Source organism: Chrysemys picta, chromosome 4 (assembly GCF_011386835.1).
Source record: "Chrysemys picta bellii isolate R12L10 chromosome 4, ASM1138683v2, whole genome shotgun sequence".
In the NCBI taxonomy this organism is placed as follows: Eukaryota; Metazoa; Chordata; order Testudines; family Emydidae; genus Chrysemys; species Chrysemys picta.
This window is the reverse complement of record NC_088794.1, coordinates 4,236,870-4,250,086: the sequence shown is the minus strand read 5'-3', so window position 1 is coordinate 4,250,086 and position 13,217 is coordinate 4,236,870. Positions and strand designations below refer to the sequence as shown.

Genomic DNA, 13,217 nt, shown 5'->3' with positions numbered 1-13,217 from the left:
CTGTGGTGTCCGAGCTGCACCTCCTGGTCAGCAGGTTACCGGTCACTGGGGTATCCATTCTCCAGGCCATTGGCCGGGGTCCCAAGTTTTGTCGCTGGTCCATGTAAAAACAACCTCCCTCTCCCATTAACTCGTTAAACCGGTAACACAGAGGGAAACTGAATCCCACCCCCTCTGCATGCAAATCATTGAAAAACCCAGAAAATCCCCCACTTCCTCACACCAGGCTTCTGGATTCTCATTAGTTAAGGTTCTGTCTGTTTCTCTTTTTTTAGCAAGGGTCAGAGACCAAACAGCCCCTCTCTGGTGAGAGACCCCATCGCACGAGCCATGCCCAGATCTGGTGCTTCATCCCTATCCTCCTCCTCCTTGTCCTCCTCCATCTCCTGGGGGTCTCCCCCCAGTGCTACACCAGCAAGGCTGAGGTGAGCATTGAGAACGTGGCCTCTCTGCCTGGCGGGGGAGGCCATTGACGTGACCATGCTGGGTGGACACCAGCCTGTGGCGCGGCCTGAACAGTCCCTCCAGCCGGTGCCAGAACCTGCCGCTGGCCATGGTGGACTGGAGGGTCCACAGCTGGTTCACCAGGACCTCAGCAGCTCGGTGGAAGAGTCAGCCGTGCACGTAGCCCAGGCAATGGGGTCAGATGTGAACAATGACTGGAAGTTGGAGCTGGAGCTGTCGGATGAGCTCCCATTCCCGGCCCTGGGCGTTCCCGATCCTGGCTCACCAGCTGTGCCTACCTGAATCCCCTGCAGCTCCCCCTGCTGGCCTCTGGAGCACAGCATCCTTTTCCGAGCCCCCCGCCCTTCTCTCTGGCGAACAGCACCCCCTAGTGCTGCTCTAGGGCAATGGGGCCAGGACTGACCACAAGGGGAGAGCGCCCACCACAGAGCCCCTGCCCCAGGGAAGCCAGGGGAGGTCTCTGTTTGACTCCTAATTCCCCTCTCTCTTTTCCCTCTGGGAAGGTTAAGGGACCCCAAAGCCCCCCGCTGAAACCCCACTTCTCCCAGGCCCTGCATCTCCTGCACCCAGCTACCACTCATCCACATACCAGGTCTTCCTGGCTACCTAGGGCACCCACTAAATAATGCAGGCTGCGCTAGGGGGTGGGGACTTTGGGGGAGGGCGGAGAGCAGAGAGGGGCATGCGTGCGGGCCTCAGGGAGGGGGCGGACTAGGGGCGGGAAGAGGCAACATGAGGGCCTGGATTTGGGGAGAGGGTCACAGGAGGGGGCGGCTGCTGTCACTTCACCGCACGGGGGTGGCAGTCCTGGTGGTGACCAGAGCGTCCCTGCCCCACCTCCTCATCCGGTGCTTGGACTCCACACGGCCCAGGAAACCATGACAGCCAGGGACTGCAGAGCTCTGTGCCGGCCTGGGTGGGCAGCAGGCTTCTCCCAGCAATGGGATCGGTGGGGCAGGCAGGGGAGTGGACTGGGCTTCCCTTGGCCCCAGCATCAGAGGCGAGAGGGGATGGGTGGGGACTCCATCCCCAGGAACGGTGCGGATCAGGGGTCTGCCCTGCCACTGGGAGGGCAGGTGGCTCAGGTGGGAGAGCTGTGAGGTCAGGGTGTGCCTTTATCCAGACTGGAAGAGGGAGGAGAGGGGGCGAGGTGGGGGCGGGGCCTCAGGGAAGGGGGAGGAGCACCCCTGGAGAAAACAAGAAGTCAGCACCTGTCACTGTATTTATATGGCACACGGCAAACCCAAGCGACCAGAGGGGCCTTTAGGAGCTGGGAATCACGCTAGTTTTTGGCACAGACAAGGTAAGTGCCGTTTAGTTATTGCAAAACTTTTGAAATGTAGGTGAGAAATCCCGGGTGAAATCCAGAGTTCTTGCAGGGGAGGGGGGGAGATCCTCCTCCAGGATCTGACCCCACTTCCCGAGCTGGTGCCCCGGTGCCCAGACAGAGGGGCTGAGGAGGGTAAAGGAACTGCAGCGCTGACTCAGCTTCCCTGGGGTGTCTCGCTGCGTGGAAGCCCCTCAGCCCCCCACTAAACCGTGATACCCTCCTTGACCCCCAGTCTACTCCAAGTGCCCCTCCCATATTGCTTCCCCCACTCCCTCTTGCCCCACAGGTCCCCTCACTCTGCCCAATGAATAATTCCTTCCTGACCCGCAGATCCCAGCACATGCCTGGGGCAGGGAGAGGGTATGGACACTGTTACCGCTCAAGAAAGAGATCTTGGAGTCACTTTGGATAGTTCTCTGAAAACATCCAGTCAATGTGCAGCGGCAGTCAAAAAAGCGAACAGAATGTTGGGAATAATTAAGAAAGGGATAGAGAATAGGACAGAAAATATCATATTGCCTCTGTATAAATCCATGATATTCCCACATCTTGAATACTGCTTCCAGATGTGGTCGTCCCATCTCAAAAAAGATTGGAAAAGTTTCAGAAAAGGGTAACAAAAACTATTAGCGGTATGGAACGGCTTCCGTATGTGGAGAGATTAATAAGACTGGGACTTTTCAGCTTGGAAAAGAGATGACTAAGGGGAGATGGGATTGAGGTCTATAAAGTCATGACTGCTGTGGAGAAAGTAGATAAGAAAGTGTTGTTTACTACTTCTCATAACACAAGAACTAGGGGTCACCAGATGAAATTAATAGGCAGCAGGTTTAAAAGAAATAAAAGGAAGTACTGTATTTCTTCATACAACACACAGTCAACCTGTGGAATTCATTGCCAGAGGATGTTGTGAAGGCCAAGACTATAACGGGGTTCAGAAAAGAACTAGATAAATTCATGGAGGATAGGTCCATCAATGGTTATTAGCCAGAATGGGCAGGGATGGTGTCCCTAGACTGTCTTTGCCAAAAGTTGGGAATAACTGATAGGGGATGGATCAATTGATGATTCCCTGTTCTGTTCATTCCCTCTGGGGCACCTGGCATTGGCCATTGTCAGCAGACAGGATACTGGGCTAGATGGATCTTTGGTCTGTCCCAGTCTGGTTGTTCTTATGTTCTTATGGACACACAGTGTGGGGGACTAAGAGGGCCTTGTTTCCCTCTCCAGACTCCTGGCACACAAATAGGGCGGCAGAGATGGGGACTCAGGACACCCCCAGATCCTGGAACAAACATAGATAGGAGGCTCAGGTCACCCACAGATCTTGGCATGGCCAGAGTGGGCGAGGGAGGGGCTCAGACGCACCCCGTGACTAAACCCTGCCACTCGCCCTGACCCCTTGTCTCTCTTCCCAGTGTCCCGCCCCTCCCCGCACCCTGTCCTGAGAGCAGAGGGGGACAGCAGGCAACACACATCCCCTGAGGCGACCCAGCACCCACACACTGGCTCTCCAGCAAGTTCTCGGCTTTCAGTAGAACCCAAGAGTCCTGGCTCCCATCCCCGTGACTGAGATCTCGGAGGGGGCACCCTGAGATTGCTCAATCAGGGCAAACTGCAAAGAATGGGGCAGACAATCCCCAAAACTGGTGGTTATTCTAATACTTAGATTCACCAAGCCAGCAACAAAACAGCTTCTGCAATAACTGACTGGTTACTCAGAAGCCAAAACAGTTCCCTTAAAGAAACCAGTTTTGGGCTGCAATCCAGACAGCCAAGTGAAATATGATAAGGATTACTGAAAATCTTGCTCATCATACAAATATACTGGACACATTCCCCACCAGGTCAGTGAATATTTCAGCTCTTACCCAAATGCACACTTACAGCCAACTCTTGTGAACTAAACTAAACTTTATTGAAAAAGGAAAGAGAGAGGATTGGTTAAAAGATCATTCTCCATCCAGCTGTGACTACAGTTCTTAGGTCAGTTTCATTGTAAAGATGGTGAGCTTCAGAACTGCAAAGACTCCTTTCCCCAATCAGTTCATCAGGTTATAGTCCCAAGACAGGCCAATGTCCAAAATCAGGGTGATCCAGACTGGAGCTGGAGACCTCAGTCTGGTGACTCAAACTTCCCCCATGAAGCTTAAGCAGATCTGAGGTTACAGGATCGGGGCCCAAGAGTTATTTTATAGTTCATGGCTTTGAAGTAAGACCTTCTCTTTCTAATTAGCTGCCTGGATTAACATAATGCAACTGCCCACCTCCCGCCATTTACAAGTAATTAACTGCATACTTCACAGAGGAATGAAGACAGTGATGTTACTACATTTACAGTTCATCTAAATGTTACCATCTCCTTTGGATCTCTGAACTAACAGAATATAGTGACAGACAGGAACCGTTTGGTTACATTGTCAACCTCTAACAGTATATATGTAAACACACAAAAAACACAATCATTATCTCCTAATATGTCTCTAAAGGTTGACTATGGGCTAGTTAGTTTGTTAGTGTTTAACCCATCCTGGCCCCATGTCCCCCACCCCCCTTCTAACCCCTAGACCCCTCTCCTCTCCCAGAGCCAGGGGAAGAACCCAGGAGTCCAACCTCTGAGCTCCCACCACCACCTCCTGCTCTAGCCACTAGATCCTGCTCCACTCCCAGAGCCAGGGAAAGCACCCAGGAGTCCAGAGTCACAACCCCACCCCCTCCCAGAGCTGGGGAGAGAACCCAGGAGTCCTGTTTCCCAGCCTCCCTGCTCTAACCACTAGACCCCACTCCCCTTGCAGAACTGGGGATAGAACCCAGGAGTCCTAGATCTCTCTATCCCCTCTCTAGCTTGCCCAACCCCACTCCCGATTTATAATTGGATCACTGATATCAGGATCTGGCCCTTCCCCCCAGCTCTCCCTTCTCCCTCTGATCCTGCTGGATTCGTTATGGGGGGGATTTTGCTGTATGTGGGAGTCCCTCTTTCTGCCTGCCCCACCTCCCGATTGATGAACCCAGAGAGCTCTGGAGAGCTCAGCTCCCTGCACTCTGATCCAGCTGACATCTGCATCAGGGCGGCCCCTGGAAAAGCTGCCGCTCCAGCCCAGCTGCCGTGATCCCCACACGGGAGCCCTGTGCTTTCCTGCAGACAGGTAACCCAGGGGCAGGGGAGCCTGGGGGACGTGCTTGTCTCTCTCTCTCTCTCGTCCTGCTGGAGGGAATGGGGCTGTGAGTATTTCAGCAAGGTCACCCTACCGCCTGCAGCTCACATGGGGGATTCAGTTCCCAGCACAATGAGGGGAGATTCATCTTGGGGGTGAGATGGGGAGCGGGGGTGTGCACAGGTGCATATCTGCACAGCTATCTATTCTATGGAATGAGAACTATTCACCCGTGTGTCTCATGTCCCCTACTACACACAACCAAACCAGCTGCCCCCTAGTGGACAGAATCAGAACTGCCAGGTTGTGCATGTCCTAGTCCCTGTACTGCTCACACTCAGCAGAAACTCTTATTCAAAATCGGCGGGCAATGGGGTAGGCAGGCTATAGCACAGGTTGTTGGAGAGCTCTTCTCTCAGATCCAGGGAGGGTCATAGCAGATTGCAGGCTTCTGGGATGCCGCCAGGATCTGTTGTGTCTGTGGAACTGCCTGCCACTAGATTGTTGTTAATGAAGCCTCTCTCTGTTTCTCTCCCTCTAGGGAGGCTGATAGACCAAAAGCCACTTGCAGGTGAGGGGCACCATCACACCAGCCATGGCGAGATCTGGTGTCTTCATCCCTCTGCTTCTCCTCTTCCTTCTCCCTTCAGTCTCCCCCGACTGCTACACGGGCACATCTACGGAGTGCGAGGAGACCATGGCCTTCGTGCCCGCGCACAGCTTGGTGGGGGAGGGCATCGACGTGACCACTCTGGAGTGGACGGGGGCCAATCTGGTGGACACCAGCCTGTGGCGCCACCCAAATGGCACCTGCACCATATGCGAGAACCGGCTGCAGGGGCGGCAGAAGCAGAGGCTGCCGCTGGCCGTGGTGGACTGGAGGGTCCAAATCTCGTGTAACCGGGACCTCAGCAGCTCAGTGGAAGAGTCAGCCGCGGCTGTGGGCCGGGCACTGGCGTTGGATGTGAACAATGACTGGAAGTCAGAGCTGGAGCTGCTAGAGGAGTCCCATGGCCCGGCCTTGGGGGGGTCCAAATCCCAGCTCACCAGCTATGCTTACCAGAAGGAGCTGCAGGACAAGTACATGTTCGTGCGCCAAGAGATACCCTGTGTGTATTACAGGTGAGAATCCCACGTTGTCCCCTGCTGCCCCCACCACCCTGCTCTCTGCAGCCCAGCGCCCCCTACTGCTGCAGTGGGGTAATGGAGTAGCACTGATTGCAAGAGGAGAGCGCCTCCTACTGCGCCCCCACCTGCCAGGGAACCCACAGAGTGACCACTGGGGAAGTGGGGCCAGTTTGCTAAGGGGGAAGGTGCCGGGGGTCTCTGGTTGGCTCCTAACTCCTCTCTCTTTCCTCTCTGGGCAGGTTGAGACTCACTCAACACCCCACATTGACGCCCCAGTTCTCCCAGGCCCTGAGCAGCCTCCCACCCATCTACGACTCAGCGATATACCGGCCCTTCCTGGCCACATATGGTACCCACTACGTGAGGCAGGCGGACCTGGGGGGCCGCGTGCAGCAGCTGACGGCCGTTCAGACCTGCCGGGCAGCGCTGGACGGGCTGACAGCCACCGAAATCAAGGCACACCTCGACTCACAGTTCTTGCAAGACCTGGGCCTGAGTCAGACCAGAAAGCAGGGCAGCGAGGGCAGGGGGAGCTCCCAGGCGCCCTACATGGAGAAGCGCATGAAGGTGACGGGTGGCCACAGCTACTCCAAGCAGCTCTTCTCCACCAAGCAAGATGCCAACTCCTTCTCAACCTGGATGGAAAGCCTCAAAGCCAGCCCTGACCTGGTCTCCTACTCTCTGATGCCCATCCACACCTTGCTGAGACCAGGCGACCGCAAGCGGGAGGCGCTGAAGCAGGCAGTGAAGGAGTACGTGGCTGAGCGGGGGCACAAGAAGAGTTGCCCTCGTAGCTGCCCGCAATGGAGTCAGGTCGACTCCTTGGACCCCTGCAAATGCTACTGCACCAGCAACCCCCTGACCAACTCCATGTGCTGTTCACTTAAGTGGGGCATGGCCCGGCTGAAGGTCCATGTGCAGAAGGGCGCAGACCTGTGGGGAGACACCATGTCCGCCACCGATGCCTATGTCAAGGTCTTCTTCCAAGGACAGATCATGGAGACGGACCTCATTCGTGAGAATAACAACCCCATTTGGTCAAAAGACCTGGACTTCGGGCCAGTGACGCTGCCAGTGAAGCCCGAATTGAAAATCGAGATATGGGACAAGGACCTATGGAAGGAGGAACACCTGGGTGGCTGCACAACCTACCTTGAGGTTGGCAGGAGCGAGACGCTCACCTGCAGCCTTGAACATGGCCTTGTGTTGTATTCCTACATGCTGGAGTGCGGGCCCAACCTGGGGGGCAACAACTGCCATGAGTACGTGCCTGTGAGAGGCTAAGGATCTAAAACCCAGGAGTCCTGGCTCCGAGCCCCCCCTGCTCTAACCCACTAGCCCCCACCCCCTTTCCCGAACGTTGCCAAGTCTTACAAGAGAATAAAGCGATGATGCCTTTCCAAACTCACCCAGCCCAGCTCAGAGAGAGTGCAGGGGTGTGTTTCTACGAATCCCATTGTTTTTTTTAGTAGTTCTAGTTTTGCTGCTTCCAACCAGAAGTTGCACATTGAAACCATGAAACTAATAAATGTGTGGGTACTCTTGCACCGTGGGCTCTGTTGCCTCCCTATGGCACATGCCTGTGTTGCAGTACATCCCGGAGCAGGACAAGCAGTTAGCACATAGTATGCATTGAACGGGCAGGTCAGAAAGTTCCCAAATTTGGGGATGTTTTGTTCATTGAACGGGAGTGGGGATTGGAGGCTTCTCAAATTCTAATACTGGGCGTCTACACTGGCACCGGTTGATCACCGCAACTGCTCCATCCATCCCCTGTCGCCCATTTCCAGCCTCTGGCAAACGGAGGCTAGGGACACCATCTCTGCCCATTCTGGCTAATAGCCATTGATGGACCTCTCCCCCATGAATTTATCTAGTTCCTTTTTGAACCCTGTTATGTTCTTGGCCTTCACAGCATCCCCTGGCAAAGAGTTGACATTGGGGGCTCAGGATGTTGATATTTTCAACGCCATATGAACACTGGGCAGAGATGACTGAGCCCTTCTGAGATGCTGGAATGGGTAAATCCGGCCCTAAGGCAGGGGATTGGCTGGCTTGGGGTGTAAGTGGAAAATGGGACATGGGGCCTTTCCCCTCTTGGGGGTGCTGGCTCCAACCCAGCCCCAGGATGGGGCACTGGCTGACTCATGGGGGTGGGGAATGGGGCCTTTCCCCAAGAGTCACATGCCATTCTCCACCCAAGGAGTGAGTGAGATGCAGCTGCCTCTGGGGTGGAGCAAAGGGGATCTGTCAGGGCATTGGCCATTTCCTTCCCATTTCAAAGGGGATCTCACAGACCACATCAAAGCCCCCGACCGCAGGTGACGGCTGCAGACACAGGCAGGATGCTGAGGGCTCCTGGGGCCTGACTGTTTGTGGCCACATGTATCACGGGCTGCCAGTAAGTGTGTGAGCAGAGGCAATACCAGGATGTGGCTAGAAGCCCCCCGAGCAGACAGCCCTCCGCAGCTCCTGTCCCTCCCCATGGAGAGCAGGAGAATCAAGACCACAGAGGTCAACAGAGCTTTGGGGCACAGGCACATCCGAGCGGGCCTGCTGAGATCAGCTGGATTGTTTTACAGGTGGGGAAATTGAGGCAGGGAGAGGGTGGGGGTAGGCCAAGGTGAGGGAGCTGGGGATAGAACCCAGGAGTCCTGGCTTCCAACCCCATCACCCCGTGCTCTAGCTCTCTAGCCCCCACTCCCCTCCCAGAGCCGAGGAGGGAATTCTAGTGGGTTACATCTGTGGGGCCTTGTACAGCAGACACAGAAGAAGGAAGAACACTGGGAGCCTTTGCAATGGAAAATAGTCCATGGAGACCTTTACTGTACCAGTAGCAATACCCCCATTCCCAGCCGGCCCCAGAGCCAGGGGCTCGTTGGGAACGGGACACAGGGCCATTCCCCCTTAGGGGTTGCTGGCTCCACTCCAGCCCTAGGGCAGGGGACTGACTGGCTCAGATGGGTGGGGAACGGGCCATGGGGCCTTTCCCCTCTACGGGCCACCAAACCCCACCCTTCCCCACCACAGCTACCTACTGCCGAGGCATCCCCAACACAGTCACCTCCCACCGGGGCCCCCTTCTGGCTGGCTTGGGCAGACTGGCTATGGGATTCGGGGCCTTTCCCGTCAAGAGGGCGCTTCTGATCCAGCCCCAGGTTTGTGGGGGGGACTTTACCTTGTGTTTTCATAAGGAACCATCCGAGGCGGGGGGGGGGGGGGACAAGTGGGTCGAGATGGGCCAGAGCTGCTGGGGTTCCTACAGATCCTGTCTCCCAGAAGATCTGTCAAGGCTGATTCCCCACTCTGGCACGTCGAGTGCAGAAGGTGGGACCCGCAAGGATTCTAAAAATTAATACTGGCCACTCCAGGCTGGCAATAAACTCCCACGGTTACAGCTTTTTTCCAGGGACTGGAGATGCCTGGAGAAGCATCGCCACCTACTGGTGGATACTGTACTACAACAGGCCTAACAGGAGACACATTCAGGTTACTTCAGTGATGAACGACCCTGAAGTACTCACCCAGCACTGAGATGCAGCCACCTCTGGGGAGGGGCAGCTGGGAAAAGGAGGCAGCATCTCAGGAGGCAGCAGATTGGGGAGGGATGGCTGTCCCCTTATTGGTGCCTGGCACCTTTGACTGCAACCCCTGGCCCCTGCTTCCCCCCATTCCCATCAGCCCCTGCTCTACTGCTCTCCTTAGCCCCTCCCCTCCATCACCCTCCCCATCAGCTCCCAGCCTTAGCACGACCTTCACACTGCCTGTGTTGTACCAGTGGGGGCCCTCACCCCCAGGCCTTGGCTGCCCCTCTCTTCCCTCACTCACAGCACCCCCTGCTCTTTGTGTTTGTGGGGGTGTCAGCTGGCCCAACCCCCCACAACAAGCCAGGGTGGAGTCTCTGACCTCCTTGTCTCTCCACTCCCGAGCTAAACTGTGTTTGACCCACAGCAGCCTGAACCAGTTCTTGGCTCTCCCCATTAACCCGGCAGGGGGTCAGGACTCCTGGGTTCTCTCCCCAGCTCTGGGAGGGGAGTGGGGGCTGGTGGGTTAGAGGCGGGGCTGGGAGCCAGGACTCCTGGGATCTACCCCGAGCTCTTAATTTTATTCTTAACCTCTAAGCTGCAATTTGGAGTGATATTTACCAATTGCCTTGGCGATTGAATGAAACATGGCCCTCCTGGTGTGTCGTCACCCTGAACTTCTTCCCTAGCTGCCCCTCCCCAGAGGTGGCTTCATCTCAGTTCTGGGTGAGCACTTTGGGGTCGTTGGTCACTGAAGTAACCTGAATATGTCTCCTGTTAGGCCTGTTGTAGTACAGTATCCACCAGTAGGGGGCAGTGCTTCTCCATGCATCTCCAGTCCCCATGAGCTGCTCATTTCGTGTCAGTTCCTTCTGTATGTGCAGTAGTCTGACTCAGGGTATGTCTGCACTACGGGATTAATCCGAATTTATATAATTCGAATTTTGGCAACAGATTGTATAAAGTCGAATGTATGCAGCCACACTAAGCACATTAATTCGGCGGTGTGCGTCCATGTACCGGGGCTAGCGTCGATTTCCAGAGCGTTGCACTGTGGGTAGTTATCCCATAGCCATCCCATAGTTCCCGCAGTCTCCCCGGCCCATTGGAATTCTGGGTTGAGATCCCAGTGTCTGATGGGGCAAAAAACATTGTCGCAGGTGGTTCTGGGAACAGCCTCACCCCTCCCTCCATGAAAGCAACGGCTGACAACCATTTCGCGCCTTTTTTTCTGGGTGAACACTGCAGACTCCATACCACGGCAAGCATGGAGCCCGCTCAGCTCAAGACAGCAGTCATGAACATTGTAAACACCTCGCGCGTTCTCGTGGAGTTTATGCTGAGCCAGGACCAGAAAAACGAGGCGAGGAGGAGGCGGTGACGGCAGCGCAGCGACAAGCGTGATGAGGACATGGACATGGACACAGAATTCTCTCAAACTGCGGGCCCCGCTGCTTTGGAGATCATGTTGTTAATGGGGCAGGTTCTATCCATGGAACGCTGATTCTGGGCCCAGGAAACAAGCAGAGACTGGTGGGACTGCATAGTGTTGCAGGTGTGGGATGATTCCCAGTGGCTGCGGAACTTTCGCATGCGTAAGGGCACTTTCATGGAACTTTGTGACTTGCTGTCCCCTGCCCTGAAGCGCCAGAATACCAAGATGAGAGCAGCCCTCACAGTTGAGAAGCGAGTGGCGATAGCCCTGTGGAAGCTTGCAATGCCAGACAGCTACCGGTCAGTCGGGAATCAATTTGGAGTGGGCAAATCTACTGTGGGGGCTGCTGTCATGCAAGTAGCCAAAGCAATCACTGAGGTGCTGCTACGAAAGGTAGTGACTCTGGGAAATGTGCAAGCCATAGTGGATGGTTTTGCTGCAATGGGATTCCCTAACTGTGGTGGGGCGATAGATGGAACCCATATCCCTATCTTGGCACCGGAGCACCAGGGTACCCAGTACATGAACCGCAAGGGGTACTTTTCAATGGTGCTGCAAGCACTTGTGGATCACAAGGGACGTTTCACCAACATCAACGTGGGCTGGCCGGGAAGGGTTCATGATGCTCGCGTCTTCGCGAACACTACTCTGTTTAAACAACTGCAGCAAGGGACTTACTTCCCGGACCAGAAAATAACCGTTGGGGGTGTTGAAATGCCAATAGTTATTCTTGGGGACCCAGCCTGCCCCTTAATGCCATGGCTCATGAAGCCATACACAGGCAGCCTGGACAGGAGTCAGGAGCTGTTCAACTACAGGCTGAGCAAGTGCAGAATGGTGGTAGAATGTGCATTTGGCCGTTTAAAAGGTCGCTGGCGATCGTTACTGACCCGCTCAGACCTCAGCCAAACCAATATCCCCGTTGTTATTGCTGCTTGCTGTGTGCTCCACAATCTCTGTGAAAGTAAGGGGGAGACCTTTATGGCGGGGTGGGAGGCTGAGGCGATTTGTTGATTACGCGCAGCCAGACACCAGGGCGATTAGAAGAGCACACCAGGAAGCGCTGTGCATCAGAGAAGCTTTGAAAACCAGTTTCATGACTGGCCAGGCTACAGTGTGAAATTTCTGCTTGTTTCTCCTTGATGAAAACCCGCCCCCTTTATTGACTAATTCTCTGTAAGGAACCCACCCTCCCCCTTCCCCCAGCTTGCTTTCAAAGGAAATAAAGTCCCTATCATTTAAAAATCATTTATTCTTTTTAATTGATTATAAAAAGAGGGAGAGAACCCGGGTGGGGTTTGGGAGGAGGATCGGCGGGAAGGAAAAGGTCACTAAAAAAAGGTTAAAAAAATGACAGCCTTTTGCTTGGTCTGTCCACTGGGGTGGAATGGGAGGGTGTACGGAGCCCCCCCCCCCCCCCCCCGCGTTCTTACACGTCTGGGTGAGGAGGCTATGGAACAGTGAGGGGGGAGGGGGGTTATACAGGGGCTGTAGCGGCACTCTGTTATCCTGCTGCCGTTCCTGAAGCTCCATCAGACGCCGGAGCAGGAGCAGCAGCCCCAGCGTTGCATCCTGCCTCCTCTGATCTTCCTGCCGCCACCTCTCATCTCGAGCGTCTCTCCTCTCCTCACGTTGGTCCCTCCTGTCCTCACGTTCACTGGCTTCTTTCCTATACTTTGAAACCGTGTCCTTCCACTCATTCAGATGAGCTCTTTCACTGCAGGTGGATTCCATGATTTCTGCGAACATCTCGTCTCGCGTGTTCTTTTTCCGACACCTTATCTGAGATAGCCTTCGGGACGGAGGAGGGAGGCTTGAAAAATTTGCAGCTGCTGGAGGGAGGGAAAAAAGGAGATAATTTTTTTAAAACATACATTTTGCAGAACAATGCTTATACACTTTCACGGTGACCAACACTATTCACATTACATAGCACATGTGATTTCTGTGCAAGGTCGCATTTTGCCTCTTAATATTGAGTGCCTGTGGCTTTGCTGCTAGAGATCACAGATGCAGGTCTGGGCAACAGGATTCGGCTTGCATGTGGCCATGGTAAGCCATTGTCTTTCGGCTTCTGCACCCTCCTTTCCCACATACCAAGCAAAGCCGATTGAGTGCTGCGGTTTTCCTGTTAACCTTCAGCAGCAGAAAGAAAACTAACCGCCCCCCATCCAATT

The 13,217-nt window shown here is 54.8% G+C and overlaps 1 protein-coding gene across 1 annotated transcript; it reads left to right on the top strand.

Moving 5' to 3' along the window:
- The first annotated feature begins 1,638 nt into the window (after positions 1–1,638).
- On the top strand, positions 1,639–7,628 carry LOC101939928 (perforin-1-like). The gene is made up of 3 exons (XM_024100808.3): positions 1,639–1,768; positions 5,495–6,075; positions 6,321–7,628. Exons 2-3 carry the CDS (start codon positions 5,549–5,551, stop codon positions 7,363–7,365), a joined length of 1,572 nt encoding a protein of 523 aa, XP_023956576.2. The 5' UTR covers positions 1,639–1,768; positions 5,495–5,548; the 3' UTR covers positions 7,366–7,628.
- Positions 7,629–13,217: the final 5,589 nt, after the last annotated feature.